Source organism: Tachysurus vachellii, chromosome 1, assembly GCF_030014155.1.
Source record: "Tachysurus vachellii isolate PV-2020 chromosome 1, HZAU_Pvac_v1, whole genome shotgun sequence".
NCBI classification, from domain to species: domain Eukaryota; kingdom Metazoa; phylum Chordata; class Actinopteri; order Siluriformes; family Bagridae; genus Tachysurus; species Tachysurus vachellii.
The window spans coordinates 28,098,377-28,117,813 of NC_083460.1; the positions used below are offsets into that span (position 1 = coordinate 28,098,377).

General features: G+C 37.3%; 2 protein-coding genes across 6 annotated transcripts in view; one reads left to right on the forward strand and one right to left on the reverse strand.

Annotated features, from left to right (window-relative positions):
• ect2 (epithelial cell transforming 2) overlaps positions 1-2,633 on the forward strand; it is a 31,240-nt gene extending 28,607 nt beyond the window's left edge. For all 5 annotated transcript variants that reach the window (XM_060881403.1, XM_060881413.1, XM_060881431.1 and 2 more), the window contains one exon: positions 995-2,633. Coding sequence is in view for 2 of the 5 variants with exons in the window: in XM_060881431.1 (XP_060737414.1) it covers positions 995-1,084 (90 nt within the window). In the remaining 3 variants the exon portion in view is untranslated. The remainder of the gene's footprint in view (positions 1-994) is intronic.
• A 10,711-nt stretch (positions 2,634-13,344) lies between these two features.
• LOC132853574 (spermatogenesis-associated protein 16-like) overlaps positions 13,345-19,437 on the reverse strand; it is a 42,744-nt gene continuing 36,651 nt past the window's right edge. The window contains 2 exon segments of the mRNA XM_060881469.1: positions 13,345-13,428; positions 14,162-14,299. Of these exon segments, the coding sequence (XP_060737452.1) occupies positions 13,345-13,428; positions 14,162-14,299 (222 nt within the window).

Sequence of the window (19,437 nt, forward strand, 5' to 3'; positions counted from 1 at the left end):
TAAATGTTCAATCTTGTATGTAAGATTAATCTGTAACACTAACCAGGTTAGGTTTTACCTTAGTTGCTTCAGCAAAGACTAGCAATAGTACTGTAAAGAAGAGAAACAGGATGCGTGTGGTTTTTTAATTACCCGTAACTATTTTAATTTTTAATTATGGGATTTTTTTTTTACATATTACCTGGTATTATCCATGTTTAGAATTTCTGCAAAAATCAGATTAAGTAGGTAGCCAGTTTAATGTATGCAGCTAAAGCTGTAGGCTATAATCAAAAGCAGGTATAAAATAGATGATGTTATCATGTTCATATTTCTTATTTATTACCTCTTAATCAGAATTGTAACAGTATCTTTAAATGCAGTTTTTTTTTCCTTTTGAGCCTAAACACTTGGAGTTATAGTAAAGTACTTGTGATATTTCAGGACTTTGAGAAGATGTCAGTTTCACTATGTTTAGGCTTTTCTCAGGCCACCGTATATTCAATTGTAACACCCCATGTCATTTACTAACACGGTTCAGATAATTATATAACTGTAATATTCCACTCTACACTCAAGAACTAAAACATTTCAAACTATATTTATCATGCAATATAATGGCATATTGTGAAGTTTGTGAAGCATCACAATTTTAAATTATGCTAAATCCTGCTATGCTAAATGGCTGAAACTCTTTCCTGGAATCACTGTAATGGAAATGGTGTGAAATGGTCACTTCTTCAGGAAGATTACAGCTTTTCCACCACCCAAACTGAACAGTACTTGGAGTTAATTGGACATGACTAGTGAAGAATACTCCCTGAACATCTCAGAGACACGCTCCTCTCAGCTTCACAATATGGTTCTTCATAACAAGCCATACCAGATGTCAGACTTCCTGGAGAATTCATACATCCAGAAACTTGCTGATGCTAAACATGTTGTCGTTTTTTTTTTTCTTTTTTTCTTCTTCTTCTCCCAACTCTGTATGCATCTTCTCTCTCATTTATTCCAGGCTGTACACTCGCCATCGATGATCAATCTGTCGTCTGCATTTGAGAGGAAGTACCACACCTTTAGCCGGTCAACCACTCACCTGATCTGATTCGTCTGATCGAACCCGTTTTCCCTGCTCTCTGACAACAACGTTAAAGAACTTCAGTGGTACAGTGCTGCTCAGATCACTACACTACTTTCACTTCCAAATGAAGGATCATTTTTTAATTTGTGTTTTTCCAGTGTTAGTCATTATATTTTGGGCACTTTCAACTAACAGAGAAATGTTAATAACTGACACATTCAGACTTTTTTTTTTCCCTAGAAAAAAAAATAGAAATAGATTTTCACATTTATTAACCAATGAAAGTATTTCTTAATGTAATATGAGAAAGCCTATCAGCCACTTTCCAGCTTTTATAAAGCTACACAACTGAGTATTTTATATAAATAGGTTATGAATAGCGAAACTATGGGAAGTCTTTGTAGTAAAACCATTGCTCAAGTTTCACATATTGTATTAGTATTTTCCTGTTTTCCTGATTTGTTTTAATTTGAACAGGCAAAAAAAGTGGAGCTGCTCACAGCGTTTGTATTTATTCTCTAGAATAAATCATTTATATATATATATAGTATATGTCGATCTTATAACTTTCCCTTTGTTTGTATTTATGTGTAAATATGGTCCTTTTTTCATTTGTGGTGTCATTGCTATGATTGTTTCTCTTATTTCTTGAATGTCACATTTTAAGTCACTGTAGTGGCCTTCCAAACTTGTACAAACATTTAGCCCTGTTTCATAACTTTTCCCTTTCTTACTGTATTGTAGTTACATGTTGTCTTTTTAAATGTAATGATTTTTGGGAATTGCTTTTATGTTTGACACTTCATTTATTCGTTTCCAATAAAAGACGGATGTAGCAAATGACTGGGCCCCAGTTCTGGGATTGCAAACAGTTTTGCAGACAGTTTCCCAAATGTTAAATGCAGTCATTTTTCCTTGTTCTGCCTTGTCCTTGTGTCACACACCTTTTGGAATATCAGTATATCGGAATTCATTTTTATCTAGGGTCAGCATGCATACATAGAGGACTGAGAGCCAGATGCAGACACAGCAAATGTATAGCTATAGATTGAACCAATATATCAACCAATCAATAACTATTTGAAAAACACTGCTCATAGATCATAAACCACTGGGGCTTCAGTAGCAGCTCTTCTGTTGCAACCAGTTACTTTTAATTTATCAAGAAAGAAGAGCAAGACGTTTCCCAGTCTATCATAGAACTGTTGTGTTTGCCATGACATTAGCAGATGACAACTGAATGTTTGAAGACTTTTTAATCAAGTATACATTTTTTTTTTTCTAGTTTCGGAACCTGACTGTCTTCATGAGTGTCAGAGTCCATGAATTCCACACATTTGATTTTGTTGATTTGCTCACTGCTTGTTTTCAACAATAGACCATGTATTTGGCCATAGAGAGTATCTTCATCATGCAGTCGTGGGGTAGAGGTTTAGTTGTATGATTTAATAAGAATGTATAAGCCAGGGGTGTTTTCTTTTTTTAATTAAAAAATTACTCATCAGTTATAATTCAAAAAATTCTAACAAAAAAATGGTGTTTCCACACTCTGTCATCGTCTTGATTTTTTTTTTACACAGTATTTCAGGTGATAATGTAACAGCTCTAGATGAGAACACATTTAAGCCATCAAAGATGTTTTTAAGACTATTTAACAAGCTTGCTGCTGTCCCCCATTAATTTTTTACGACTGACATATACATTTTTTACATAATTATAAAATGAATCATAAGATATATGCGTTGGGAGACACATTTTGTAATCGTAAAATTAATATGCTTGACTTGGGAAGGTTGTAATTAACTGACTGATGGTGAAGAACAACCACATTGAGCAAAGCAAAACTTAAATCTTCGTAGTCACTGGAGTATTCTAGGGGTAGCTGAACTAGTCAAGCTGGTGAAAAGAGCAGTGGTGCAGAGGCTAAAGAATACAGGTGAAATGTACCTTGTTATTGCAAAAAAACAAACAATTCTACAGTTGTCTGTACACATTATGCTGGGAAAAGCTTTTTATTATTTTTTATTTTATTTTTTATAAGACGGTCCTTTTCTTGGTCGATTAACACTTTTCATATCACTTGGTATAAGTTAGGGCATTTTATGTGATAGTGTTTTTTTTTTTTTTTTTTATCCCCTCAGTTATTTATTTGCTTTGCTAAACAAAAAAAAAATTAATAAAAGTCTTGCACAATGGCATAGTGAATACTGTTGTGATCGGCGATGTGTGACTGAGTGTGTTCAAAGCCACGGGTTGCATGTCGCTATCCAATCCCTCTCAGCTAATTTAGAGTTAAATTAGTTGTACTTTTCAGCTCTATGCAACTGAACTGGACTCATTTACAGAGGCTGTTGAGACTGGGGATAAGCAGGAAGGGGAAAAACCTCCCTGTGCGTCACAGATGCATTTTACAAATTTGGTACATCCTTATAAGTGGAATAGGACACACCGATGTATATTTAGACTAAAAGCATTGGAGCTGGAAATTTTATTCTCTGTGTGGCTGTTAATCGAAATGCATGTTGAATAGCTTTAAATAAAACACCCTAAAAATTAGTTTATGATTAAAACATCTCAACATTGTGTTGCATACAAATCTTAGCTGTTAAATTATAGGTGATTATTATCAGGTTAATTATGTTAGCGCTTGTTATATATTATATTTTAGCCTTTTTAATTCTCCTTCACAGTACAGTGCAGTTGAAGGCAGCTTTAGTAGGCATGGTGATCCCATCTCTCAAAGGCTCAGACAGTGAACACTTCTCTGGATAATGTCCTCGTGTCAAAACCCAGAGGCAAAGAAACACCAAGGAATACCGAGTAGAAAAACCTACAATGAAGGCCAAGTCTTTTCATATTTTTTCTCTTCTGAACTTCAAAGTGAGCTGAATGCACAGTTGGACTGGCGTGACTTGTGCTTTTATTCTTCACAATGTCGATAAGAACTCGGCGAGACGAAGTCAGAGGTCGGCGCTTTCCTAGAAAGTTAGATCAGCATGTGAGACGTGCTCAAGTTGGGAAGTCTACCATTGCTTGAACTGACTGTGGTTATGGAGTCCTCAGCTGCCCTGAGGTAAAAACCACACATGTAAGGTGCAGTGTGTTTAGAGTAGATTAGCTTTGTGTCCTTACCTTTGGAGTAATCTATATCACTCAGGCAGGTGTTTAATCATACTTGTCATATATGGAGAGCCTTAATACTGTTAAAGGAGCTCCAAAAACTCAGACTTGATTTTACATTTATGGGTCACTTTTAGCAGGAAGATGATGCAAGATGAGCAAGATGCAAGATAAGCAAGGATCACCAGCTTCTAGGGAATTTATATTCGAGTTAAAAGAAGAGTATAGAGTATGTTTAATGCAAAACTGAGATATGAAAGCTGCTGGATGGGGAAATTATCTTCGCTTAATAACCTGATTTATGCTTAAGCATACTCAAAAGTGCTAGCTTCAGTTTTTGTCCTTTTATTTTTGTGCCTTATTAACTCGTCGGCAATAGCTATTCTCTGCTTTAGGTGTAAACTGGAACCTTATTCATCATTTGTGTATTTTTGCCTCTTAATATTTTTATGTAATGAGCCACATTAGAGGTACATCAGGCTCACTCTCGTGATACAAGCAAACCAATAGGTAATTACTGATGCGTGTGCGGGCCATTCAATGTCGTTTGTTAATTTTAGCCCCAGAATGAATCTGAAATGATGAAAAACAAACGGAACACAAATGCAGGGTGTTTTTTGTAATGCTTGTTGTTTTAAAGCCAAAAACTGCTTAGAACATTTTATTTTCCCCATTTCAATAAGAAAGAGCACAACATGCATGGACTGGCTGCATGTAAAAACATCAACAGGAAACTACAGAAGAGCTAGATGTTCTTGATGTGACTGTATGGTGTGTTATAGTTGTCGAAGGTCGACTTGGTAGTCTCCATGAGCCTATGGATGACTGACTTAAACAACTCCAAGTTTCTGAAGTCCATCATGATTTAGGACACGTAATAATTTATGAAGAACAACCTGAGAATGAAAACAGTAAGAATTCCATGTGGAGGGCAGGGAATTTTAGCAGGATGGGCAGTATTCAATTCAAGTATATATCAGTCATGAATTCTGACTTGGACTTTAGACGATATGTAAAGCGGCTTTGTAAATTATTGTTCCGTTAATAAAAACAAATTAGATGGCTAGTTACGGCATTATAGCCCAAGGGTTCTCGAACATTTATTAACATAATATAAGGAACTACCTGTAAAATAAATGGAACAGACCCACTCAGTATGGGTTTATTCCAAACACATTGTTTAAATTTTACTTAAAACAATAATACTTGAGATGATAACACTTTCATTTCAATCTTTTCAATAGATTTTACAGTTTCATTTTAAATCATACTTTTTTGGAGCGATGGAGATTTCTTTTTCTGAGCTTTCATTAGGGTTGAGTTGACTTTGGTGCTTGGACCCATAAAGTGTTTTCTAATTTTCCCCAATGTTTGCTAAATAAATAAACAAGTAAGTAAGTCCGTCCGTCTGTCCGTCCATCCATCCCGGACACCCTGTCAATGCTTCACAGATCCCTCTTTTATACTACTTACTCCTTAATTCATTAAGAAGCTCTCTTAGAATAAGTATTCCCTACAGGTTCTGTCTATAAAACCCCTCTCTGATGGGTAAACCCACTGTTACAGCATTCCACATAGCACCATTAACCTTTAAATAATCCCCCAGAGGGACCAACTGAAGAACTCTAGAGGCTTATACATTTCTTTCTCTTTCTTAAACCTGTAGCCAGATCCCTTCAACTCACCCAGTATCTCATTAAGTATTTCACAGGGAATGAAATGGCAGCTTTAGATGTATGGAGAGGATGACTTAGGCTTAAGGGTAAGCAATCTGAATAGCAGCTGATGTAGAGCTCCATTCAAGTCCATTATCAGGTTCATTATTATATTGATGTCGTTTTTGTTATTGATCGGGCTTTTTCATTTCCATTTTTAAAGCATGGTGTTTTTTTTTTTTTTTTTTTTAAAAGAGGCTTAGACAGTGAATAGTTTTTTGGATAATGTCTTTGCGTCAAAGCCCAGAGGCAAAGAAACACCAAGGAATACCAAACTAAAAAAACCATGATGAAGGTCAAGTCTTTCATTATTTTTCTTCTCCTGAACTTCAAAGTGAATGAAAAGCCCAGTTGGACTGGCATGACTGCTGCACACTTAAGCTTTTATTCTTCACAATGTTGATAGCAAACTGTATTCAGGGAGAAACAAGTCATAGGTCTGAGCCTTCTAGAATTGTTTGGGGCAGAGGCTGTACCTCTGCTTGACCTGGCAGGAAGAGGGATTATTCATGAGTCATTGCGCTGAGGTAAACCTGTACATGTATAATGATGAGAGCAGTAGCTGCTATGTTATGCTTTTCTTTTTGCCAGTATAGGTGGAGTGTGATGATAAATTACTCCATGTTCAGTGAATGCATGCATATTTACATATTTAAACCGTGCTCTTAATGGTACATCAACCCTTACTGGGAAAGGTTATATACTGCACAGGTATTTTTATGTCTTTATGCCAGCAGAGAATATTTCAAGTTTACTGCAGATAGAAAAAATTGTGGTTAGATAGCAGAAAGAAAGGATTTGGGAATCTGGTCTTATTGTTTAGTGTCATGCCAAATATGCAAGGGGTTAAAAAAATGGAAATTTTTTTATATGCAAGTGTGATGTATGTATTTATCATATATATATTTATCATTTATATATATATATATATATATATATATATATATATATATATATATATATATAGAGAGAGAGAGAGAGAGAGAGAGAGAGAGAGAGAGAGAGAGAGAGAGAGAGAGTATGTGTGTTTGTGATTCTCAAAAGACCTATTAATTTACTTCAGATGTATACATAGGCTCAAAGTACATGCAGTATATATAAAAGATCAGGAAGATGAATTGCTTATATTAAGGTTGCTGAATTTTTTTGTACTCATTCAAATTCTGTAGTGTTCTCTCTACAAAAGCACTAATGAAATCATTATTGATGATAAAACCCGATAGAAGGCGAAGGCTTGCCATTGATGAGCTCACTGCGTGGTCATTTATCTGAAAGCAGTTATAATAGGGGTTGACCGAAAGATGCAGCAAAGGCTTTTGTCTTAAGATGGGCTGTGAGATAAAATCTGTTTGGAGAAATGCCCTCAATTACAGGGCGTACTGTTGATCTTGGTGTCCCTTCTTCTTGTATCAGCTATTCACTGCTTTTTCTATGGACACTACTCAATAATTGGTTTATGGAGGCAAAAAAACAGCTTGAGGTCAGCTAAAATCTTCCAAGAAACGGACTGTTTAAGCAACATCAGTTCAATCTCAGCTCTGAATAGCATCTAGGTAAATGAACTCTCAAGGAGGTTGTGGGAATGGTTTTGCATCTGTCTTTTTTTCTTTCTTTCTTTCTTGCACAAGCCTCATTAAAGCCCCCAATTTACATGATTGTTATGTTAAATTCAAAAGAAAAAAAGAGAAAAGTTCTCAGTTAATCATGAGTGACTTTAGGTAACAATTCCTTACATAGCATTGAGCACATCCATACTGTACCTTGTACATTTGTCTAAAGATGATCTCTGACTAATGTAAATCCTCAACTTTCTAAATACTGTCATGGTCTCTATCGTCAGCTATTAAGACCCATGACAACCCTTTAAGTCTGACATGAGGTTTGATACTGTTTAGTTCGCACACCCCCGTACTCCTGCTTCCGCTTCCTTCTTCTCCTACAAACACACTGTTTTACCGAGGAACTCTTCCAGCTCAGGACTCAGATCTCCTTTCTTTTGTTTGAAAGAATCATTATAAAGTATAATTGCCAAGAGCCTCGCTAGGTTGGCATTTCTGAGACTAAAATTGGTTGTCATGTGCACACAGGCTCAATGGCTGGTAGCTGGGGAGGGAGAAAATGATCTGTAATTTGTTCTTCCATTATGCATGACAAATGCATTATTCTTAGGACCATAGAAAGCAGGAAAGCTTTGATTGCCATTGGTCACTTTTGGTTGGGCGTGTCAAAATAAATAACAGTGCTCTGAAGTGTCCTATGGTTGTGTCTTGGATAGAGACATCATTTACCTGTGTTTGTCAGTGTCTTCTTGTATAATTCATATCCAGTGTGATTTGTAGTGTGTCATCACCTTGCAGTGTTTAGCTAGAATGACAACACGTTACTTAAGGGGGGTGTTTTTAGAGCTACATGACACCTGGATAAACCTTTCATGACAATTACCATAAACATTTATAAAGGCTATTATCTGTTATGTCATTATAACCTGGGTGCATATGACACTCAAGTCAAATCAGATACACATTTGATGGCTGGATTGTGTTGTGACGCATTCCACTCACGTATGAGCCAGAGAATACAACTCTGATAAGTTCTCCACTCAGAGGGTGTTGATTAATTTTTTTTCATAACAGTAGCTCTGACAATAATTCTGACATAATTCAAATGAAAGTTTATAATAATGCACTTGTTCTAATATAATATTGTTAAGCTATAGTAACAGCTCATTCACAGGGTCTTGTATAGTGGATGCTCCTTTATAATAGTGACGTGACATACGGCTAAGTATGGTGACCCATACTCAGAATTTGTTCTCTGCATTTAACCCATCCAAAGTGCACACACAGCAGTGAACACACACACACACCGTGAACACACACCCGGAGCAGTGGGCAGCTATTGGTGCTGCAGCACCCGGGGAGCAGTTGGGGGGTGCCGTGCCTTGCTCAAGGGCACCTCGGTCGTGGCCGACTGAGAGACTCGAACCCACAACCTTAGGGTTAGGAGTCTGACTCTCTAACCATTAGGCAACAACTTCCCCCATTGATAATTGACAATTGATAATTGTGTTATCAATGCCTAACAATAAATAGAGAAAATAAACTGTTACTTAACAAGTATTATGATTATGGTGAAGAGACGTTTATGGAAGCAGTCTCCAGTGTCAGCACTATAGAAATGTAAGGTTTTCATTGAGTGTTGAAGACTTCATGAGAGTTTTGTGCTCTCTGTTTTGTCTATCTTTTTAACTTCAGGAAAATAAAAAAAAATGAAAGACTTTTCAGAATTGTTTTTAGCTACTACAATGTAAATGGTAAGAGGATTTTGTCTTGTGGATGTTCCACACCATTCATTGCAACTATATTGGTTAAAAATCACCAAAAAACTGACATTTGTTAAAAAATTAATAAATAAAAACTGGAATCCTTGGCAAATTGCTGTAATGTAAGAGGAGTAAAACACTTAAAACTGTTTAATTGTGTAATACTTTTCAGGGTAGTAACAGTAACTCGGCTACACAATAGTCGACGCATGTCTGTCGCTTGAATAAGTTGTTATGTCAGTTTAATGTCAATAAAGAGAAAGCAGTCTTTGATTCATAAATGATTAGAATACACCTTTATAGATGTTTATGTAGGATTATTTCAGTATATTTTGGAATTTTTTTTAAATACCACCCAAATATTTGGTTTACCTTTCTAGCGCATTATATTTTGATTCATACCAGATTTCAAACTTTATATCTCTGTAGTAATGTTTGTATTTCACCTGTATGTCAAATCGTTCAAATGGCTAGTGAAACATGGCCTGACATTTCATCACTTCCTGGTTTACAGATCTGCCAATTCTGTAGCTCGATGTGTTATTTCAGTTGTTACACACAAAGCACTGCTTGTGCTGCTCGACACTGAGACCCACAGAGACCTTGTCTTCTTATTTTTTGAAGTGCTTCAAAGATTTGCTGACTTTACGCAGGGAGCTAGTCTGCCTGCTTATCGGAGTCATGTTATTATCGCATTATTGTAAGTAGGTAAAAGTAGTTCACTTTCTATGCTTATTTCTTATTGTTAAAATGTCAGATGCGATTATTCTTAAAAGACAGGGTGAACTTGGGTGCTATAGCTTCAAATATGCCTTTATATTGTGGCTGATACATTGATAACCTCTTTTTTTTAATCTCTTTTCTGAATACTATATACCTGGAAAACATCGAGTTTTCTATTTTCATCCTGCGCAAAACATCCAGCACCACTGCTCTCTGATGTTATTTTGAAGCACACCATGCACCATGTTTGCGTTCAGTGGTCTGATTGTGGGGCAAGCTGAGATCAGACATTTACAGATCCTGCTGTGGTTTTGTATATGCATACTTAAATGGCATGTTTTATTGTGTGAGTCTGTTTTCAGGTTCGTATTTTTCCCCTCACCACAGGCGTTTTATTTTTTCTTTTTATTTTGTGTCTGTGTGTCACACTTGATCAGAAGAACTGCTCCAACTTCACACTTCTGCAGAAACATGGCAGGAAAGATCTTTACCAGTTTGTTCTCCAGGGGTCTGAGTAAACCTGCCCTCTCATAAGAACAACTCTTGCACACCTTCCTTGTTTAGTCATTAGATATCCAAACTGCACGGATATCTGCCTATTCAGGATGTACCTACGTACGAATACATTATTTACGTCGAGTATTTGGATCGAAAAGTGCCTTAATATACAGTTATGAATATGAGATGTGCAACTATTTTCAAAGCTTGCCAAGAAGCTTTAGATCTGTGCATACTGTAAGGACTGAATTCCCACAAGAAGAAACACAAAAAAGTAAAGTGAAAGGGTTTTACTTTTAAGTAGTGCTTTAAGCATTAAACTGATGCCTTGGTTGCTAGGGACCCAAATGTTTGCATGGGAAAAGAGAGGCATATTTATCTACTTTTTCAGTGTTTTGTGTGGTTAAACAAGTTGAGTTCTAATTTGTGGTATATATAGGTAAATTGTATACTTCCACTATATTTCTTTATTCATTCATTCATTCATCTTCTACCGCTTATCCGAACTACCTCGGGTCACGGGGAGCCTGTGCCTATCTCAGGCGTCATCGGGCATCAAGGCAGGAGACACCCTGGACGGAGAGCCAACCCATCGCAGGGCACACACAGACACTCATTCACTCACACAATCACATGCTAGGGACAATTTTCCAGAGATGCCAATCAACCTACCATGCATGTCTTTGGACCGGGGGAGGAAACCGGAGTACCCGGAGGAAACCCCCGAGGCACGGGGAGAACATGCAAACTCCACACACACAAGGTGGAGGCGGGAATCGAATCCCGACCCTGGAGGTGTGAGGCGAACGTGCTAACCACTAAGCCACCATGCCCCCCTTATATTTCTTTATGTTCTGCTTATATGATCCATCCATCCAGCCTACTTCTAATTAAGCAGGCTAATAGCTAAGACAGATTTCTTCCATCCATCCATCCATCCATCCATCCATCCATCCACCCACCCATTTTTTGTACCGCTTATCATACACAGGGTTACAGAAAGCCTATCCCAGGGATGACAAGCCATCACACACCATAGACAGTTTAGAGATACCAACCAGCCTATATTGCATATATTTGGACTGGGGAGAAAACTTCGGACCCGGAAAGTGCAAAGCAAAATGTACTAACCGCTAAGCCCCCGTACCCCTTATAGCAGTTTTAGTAGAACAAAAAAAAGCCCTTTAGATACACTTACCTCATTACCTTTGATGTCTTCTGTTATGGCTCCATTTAACTCTACTCCACATCTCTGCACTTTACTTCATGAACATGAGCATGGCAGCTGACTGTGACTGGCTTAATGCTGAGTTCGGCCAGTGTAACGTCTATGTTATTCAAATATACAACATTCATTTCAAATATAATTAGCTTCCAAGTGACAAGCAGTGACAGTGAAAATGTATACAGACACCCAATGTGCAAAGACAAGAGAGACAGGTATATAGTTAGAAGTAAAAAAGATGAATAATTGCTACCTACACAAATAAACAGAGAGCAGTCAGTTAGTTGTCCTAAAAAAAGTTACAATATTTTAAACCTAAGCTGTCGGTAACATTGTCTTCAACGTTTCTGTTGATATCAATGCTAAGACTCAGCCAACATCCAACACATTTCCCTTTTGCCTTCATGCATTATACATGTAAGCCGGATTATAATGACTGTTTATCAATTACAAAAATGCTACGGGCATAATTAATCTCTACAACATGCCAATACTGTACAATGCAAATGGTTTCCCCCTTCTGGCCACTCGATACGCGCCATTAATTTATTCTGCATGGGAATGAATAGGCTCTCTTATTGCTGATTGCGACGTAGCATAGAGCCCTGTCCCTAGCTGCCAGCATCTAATTGTCTTCAGGCACAGTCCATGCCGTTCAAAACAGACTAAGGATTAAGATGCATATAGGCGAAATGTGTGTATTATATGGCTTGCTTTACAAATATGAACCCTTAATGTATGAATCAGCAATGAGTTCAACTCGAAGACACGTATTGTGATTAATAAATGGAAAAACCTGGATGTTAATAGTTTCACTGATAGTGTCACTATTTAAAGTGATACAGTAGAAAATCAATACAGAACCTGTATTAGCAAGTGGTGACGTCATTAACGCTAACATTATGAGCATGAATTTAATCCAAACACATTGGCTGTAAAGTAAAAAAAAAAAAAAAAGGACATGCTGTTATTGGAAAATAATAGACTTCTGTTTTTTTTTTTTTTTTTTTTTATAATTGTAGAAAAACAGCATTCCCTGCATATCCTCCACACTGTATCATGCACTCATGTACAATATTAAACAATATTATTCTCTATAGCTTTCCTAAGATGAAGCCCTAGCATCAAGTGCTTTATCAACATTCTTATCTCAGTTGATGCTTTATAGAAAATTGACACTTTAACCTAATACTATTTATCCTTTTGATATATAGATCAAATATTTTATAAAGTTTGGATCAGATGATACATGGATGCGCTTCTGGATGGGATGAAATGTGTATGCGAAAGATGTCTATGTTGACGTAGAACAAGGTATCTGTTTTATAAGCTATCGCAATTGTTGTGTGTCCTCTAGAGAGCTGAGCTTAAGACTGTGTCTAAGTCATAAACTATGAGAGGTTAGAAAAGGAGACCTTAAATCAGAGAGAGGACCAAGTTGCAGAGTTTATTTATTTCTGTCAGTATGAAGTAATGGGGACTGGTAAACACTCACTGTGAAGATGGGCACTTATGTCTCAAACTGCATTTGGCTGAAATGTGAAGTCCAGTTACTGCTCGTGTGGCCTTATGTCTACAGAAGGCTGTTTTCAGGGAACTCCTTATTTGCCCGGAAGTATTGAAGTAACCGCCTTAGGCATGGAGAAAGCATTGTGTTTCAGAGCTTCGCTGCCTTTCTTTTTTATTGTTTTCTGACAGTCTGGTGAACCTGACTCTTCAAGTAAGAATTCTCCCACTGATAGATCAAGTCCTCAGTCACTTCCACCTACAGAGCACCACAAACACAAGAGCAGGATCAGAAGTGCACAATACAGGGAAACTACAACGAAAGCTCAACCAAGAGACCCATATTTTCATCCCATTTTCATCCCACTGGAGGTTTAATTACCTCCTGAAGATGGTAGAATGGGGCTGTGTACTTCCCATTCTCCTTCATTCTGGAGGATATAGTCAAGCATGGGATTTTTTTTGTCTGTGCTTTGAGTAAAGAACAGAAGGAGGAGTGCAATATGAAAGTGAATGGACAATGAGAAAGTGAATGAAAAAGCCTATACAGAAACAGAAGCTACTGTAGAAAAAAAAAGAAAAGCTTGAAAATTGAAGGAGGGCAGAGAAAAAGAGAACAATGAACAGAAGAAGACAGAGAAAGATTAGGAGGAAAAGCTAATGCAGCAAAAAGAGAGTGTGAGTGATGTTAGACAGCCTGTTTACCAATTCAGTCAGGAGTCATCCCAAGACACTGTTTTGAGAGCTTCTTTTCCCTGGACTCTGACATAAATTTGACACAGGAGTGGACTCAACAGTCAATTCACCTCCTAAATGCACTCCTTCGCTCTTTTCAGAGAGTGGTTACACACACACAAAACTCTAAACTCTAAGCAGACAACCATTAGGTCTTCTATTAATGTGCAACTTGCATCTCTGCTGTGTGTATGTTTATGTTTGTTTGTGTGAAGGAGCTTGACAGAGGAAATGAAAAAGAAAAAGCACTAACTGACAGAAGGCGGAGCTTCACAAGGCTCTGGCCAAAGCCTTTTCAGAGCTGGTCCGGAGGCCATGTCTCTGATTTGAGAGTTGTCAAAATGCCCATCAAAGCTGCCAGAATCTGTCAAAGCATGAGCCAAAATGCAAGGCCTCTACAGGTCAAGAACACAGGCTGTACCGGCTACAAACATAATGCATTATTCACCTCTGCTCTCTCCAAACCCCATCTCAGTCTTTTGGCAATATTTTCCGCATACTCAACCGCTTTGCTTTTGGTAGCTCACATTTTTTTGAGTGTGTGTGTGAAGCCTTGATTATTTTTATCTCCGGACTCCATCTACAGGCACTGCTGCATGAAAGAGCCAGCCATGCATCACTTTCACTCTTTTAAGAGACAAGGCAGAAAAATGAAGGTGGCTCATCCCAGGGGTGTGTTACTCACAGTTATTTCTACTGCTCATGGACGCTAAGGGCTAGAGTGCACTTATTTCAAGCTGATGGACCAGGTAGTCTGAGAATCTGCATCCAGTGGCTCACCAAAGCGAACAGACGAGTCAGTGTAGGCCATCGTATGTCAAAACGCAGCCGTTGGGTTTGTCAGCTAAAGACCTTTTGATTTAAGTTCCCACAAATACAGACTTGGACGGAGAGAAATCAACCCTCACTCCTGTTTTATTTCTGCCAAGGCAGTGTTTCTAAGCTTCATAAATTTCCCATGCTCTTGGTCTACTATTCCATAAAGTAAGGGTGACCACTACTAGGAAAGTATATGAAGCGGTTTGATCGCTGATTAGAAATTTCTATGATGTAGAGATAAATTAATTCATGATCTTTCATGATCCATGAAGTTTACGAGGTGGATTGTGCTTGAGCTTTCAATGGTCCTTTGCTATAGAAAGGTCAAGCTCATAAGAAAGTAGAAGAAAATCAGTGAATATGTGCATAAGCTTGGAGCCATGAATTCTGATATTAAAGCGATACTCCAGCAATTTTCTATTCAACTTTTATCCACTTCTTCTGCAGCGTATATGTCATTACAATGGACAACAATTTCAGCATAATTTCCTGTTCTGAGAAACGTTTCCTTGAAACATACTTAGAACGGAACGCCTTGGGACAGTTAATAATCTTTCAGAGAACTTTGTTGTTTTTTTTTTTTAAATGGAAGACATTCAGGTTATGTGTTAACACCAAAGACCCTGATTTTTCATCTGGAAACTTAAAAAACATCAGGAAGTCATTGGAAGTTCTCTTCATATTCACTTTGGTCTAATCTACATAAATCTACATAAGAGCTGCATTAGTAAAGCATTATCTCATGCTTATTGTAAGACCTTTATTTTTTAGACCTAGCATTTTTTATCAATTTTCAAGACCTTTATTGAGTGGAATCATTGTAGTTTTAAATTTGCGTGATGTTGTCACCTAGATGTGGTGGGCTAAGAGTACTGTAGTATGAACAATGCTGAAATATTTCATTAAAGCTACAATAATGAAGATACTAAATCTTTTTAACATTTATGGAAGGAGTCTCCAGTGTCAGCATAATGTACTTTAAATTTTCTACCACAACAATATTTTTTAAAATAGAGGACTTTGTACTTTCTGGTTTTGATGTAATATGACAGTTTTATGTAATTTATTTAAACTGTAATATGCAGTTTTTTTCTCATTAAGACAGTGGTGAAAAAAACAACAACTCTATAGTTACTGGAAAATAATCAGATTTGATTAACTCTTTGAGTCAGAACATATCACACCACCCCAGCATTGATTATTTTCTTCTAACAATATGTCCTGAAGAGTTTGATTCCTTTCATAGCTCACCTACTATAATAACAAGCTTCATGGATGATATCTAAACAATAAGCCAAGACTTAACTGTGTTAACTGTCAAAGAAGACAGTTTTTAGATTCTCGTTTGCTAAATAATCTGTCTGTGGAAAATATTCCAAGCTCATTCAGAACCAAATGATTAGGTTGAGTTTGGTTTCATTTTTCGTAAACAACAAAAATTGAAAGGGCATCAACAGCATTTAAATATGGATTTTTATGTTCAGAGCTCTATGAATTTTGTGAAGGGTAAACTGTCTACTGATGGCCAGTAATGGCCAGAAATCCTGATTGGGTATCAAAAACAGATTAATAGCAAGATCTGCAAAAAAAAACAAAAACAAACAAACAACAAATTACTTGGCTGTTTAGCTAAATAGCAAATATATTCAGAAGAAAGTCTGTTTATGCTGTGATGTAGGATTATGTCTATGAGCTGATTAGTGAAAAAGGACAGACTGCATTCTTAAAATGTTATCACAGTCTGTTCGTGTGTGTGTTGCTCTTTTAAACCATGGCTGATCTCAGGTCAGATTTGACCCTATTAGCACTGGTAATACATGATGTATGGGACATTTAAACATGCAGTAAACGTGGTCTGTTTGTAGAAGAGTGTGTGTCTGTTTGTATGTGAGTGTGTTGGAGCCTGATGGGTTGATTAATAAGAGCTTTCAGTAACTCCTGACTGTGGCTAGGAGAACTGGCTCACTCATGCACTGGCTTTGATTGTGAGTGTCAACTTGCCAAGTTCAGCATTGTTCATCACCATCGTGATCCAGGCACCACAGGACCCCTGGAGGGCTCAGCCCAAAGCCAACACACCCCATCAGCTCTGCACTGTATCTCAGATGACCAAAAGTTAACTTCACCATCTATTGGTTCATAAACAAAGTTTAATTTCTAAGTTAATTTCAAGTTTAATTTGCTTGTTTGTTTTTCTAACTGCTTCCATGCATGCAATCAGGAGTTTATGTGAAACTTAATCACCCCTGTCACAACATCCTCAAAACCTCCAGACGGCCTCCACATCAATGCTTAACACTTGCACTAAGGATAAACAGTAAAGATTAGCACATTTTTACCTCCTCACTGCTAATCAGCAATCCCTGTCGCACCAAGTTGGCTGTCGAACATCAGATGCTGTCGAGCATTAGTGGCCAATTGCTGGCTGTGGAGTCCTGCGCTGGCAGGAGGGTGGATCTCTCTGTTCATCCAAAGCAAATTAGCGGTGGAATGGAGATACCCCAGTAATGTTTCAGTTGAAATGGAGCTCCAGAGTTAAGCAGCATTTATGGTCATTTGTAAAAACATAAAACATGTAACCTCCTCAAACAAGCTAATCGAATAATTCTGTTCATCTGACCAAAAGCTACAACAAGAAGTAAAACAAACTGCTCAGTCATCCAATTATCTAATCAAACAATGTGTCTGCAGCAGGATGCATAAAATCATGTATATACACATCAAGAGCTTCAGTTAATAAACCCATCAAACATAACAATGGGGAAACAAGTGATCTCAGAGACTAGTGTGGTTGTTGGTGCAAGCAAGGCTAGATTGAGTCTTTCTGAAACTGCTGATTTTCACAAACAACAGTCTCCAAAGATTACAGAGAATGGTGTGAAAAACAACAACAACAACTTAAAATCATCTCGGGAGCTGCAGTTCTGCAGGAGGAAATGTCTTGTTGATAAGAGCAGGCAGAGCAGCTTGGCCAGACTGGTAGTAAGATTGATCTGACAGGAAGACTCTCTAGCCACTCTTTACAACAACGTTGAGCAGAAAAGCATCTTAAAAAGCATCTGTTAAAAGGCAAGAACAATAATCTTACAGAGGTTACAGCAGGAATAAATGTAAAGAGGCACTTTTATTTTTCCAAACTTCAACTGTGCAGGTGTACTGAGTCTGTGCCCATTGTAGCCTCAGATTTCTCTTCTTGGCAGAAGAATGGGATAAGCTCCAGATCCACAGTGGCATTAACCAGGGTAAAGCAGTTACCAAATGAATGAATCATTTGTGTTCATAGACTTGTGTTTATAGCTGTTGCATGACTAAAGTTTTGTGATCTAACTGAACCTTGTGTAGCCAAAGCTTATGTAACTAGCTCATGCTTCTAATTTACAGTTAGCTTTAGTTAGCCACAAAACAGAATGAAGCATGTGTAGTATTTTATTTGCCAACCCGTTTTATCTGCTAATCTACTCAACATTTCTGCTCATATGCTGTAGCTAGTTATATTTTTCAGGGACAGATTATCTTGAGATTTAATGATTATACCGATGCTTGCGGTGTAAAATTGTAAGCAAGGTTCATTTCTTTGGCTCACTATATAAATAGTCACTATAGGTACTTTATACTTACTGTATTGATACTGTGTATTTGGGTGAGTCTCAATCAGCTCCATAAACCCCGAGGGATGAATCAGAATATAGTGTACAGTAGTTGGGGCACTGGTAAGAACCCTGCCTACACAATAAAATACTGACTCAATTTCTGCTGATACGACTATGAAATCGTGTATTAAAACATCACCCCTGCCATTTATTTATTATTTTAACAGGCAGGAGTGATATCTTTGAATTTTTTTTTTTCATGAAAAAGAATTTCATAGTACCTCAAGCTGGATGGTAGGCTAGTGAGAGAATTTATAAAAAATCATTAAAAGTCATTAGACTGAAACAAACCACATATAGAACATAAAATAGAGCTAAAAACCTTTGATACAAGTGATTCTTTTAAGAGGTAAAACAACATCAACCTACTTACATTTGTAGATGAAGCAAGGAAAAACTCCCTAAGAGAAAAACTCCCTGAAAAATCCTTGAGAGTAACCAGGTTTAGAAGGGAACCCATCCTTTTTGTGTGACGCTGGACAGTAAATAATATAAATATAAATAATGTCCTTTCTACAACAGTGTGCTGTAATTTTTTTAAAGACATAATACTGCCACCATCATATATGGAGAGTTATATAATTTCATGCTGTTGTTTGTGGATGGCAGCAATTAGCTATTTTCTTTGTGCAATTCTTCAGTGCCAATTTGGTGTGCCACAGATCTTGAAATAGCTCTTGGGCATAAAAGTTCAACTAAGGATGAAGAACTCATGTCCAAAACTGTATCTTAAAATACAGATAGCATTTCAGGCATGTTAAATACAGTAGTTCTACATCAAAGCAAAACTTATTTACTCTCGTTCATGCATTTTAACTGACACGATCCATCTTCATCTGAGTTCAGCACTCAGTATTCTTTAGTAGTCTCTCACTGGAGCTGTAGGGTCAATGGAAAGCAACTAGGCATGATAGCGCAAAAAAAAAACCTACAAAAAACATGTTGATTCCCATGCTTCCTGGCTGATATTTTGAAAAAACAGCAGTGTGCAGCAGTTTGTTTTCTTGCTGGGAGAAAATGTTTTATTTCCCGACTCAAAATATCGAGTTTAAATGCCAGCGCTA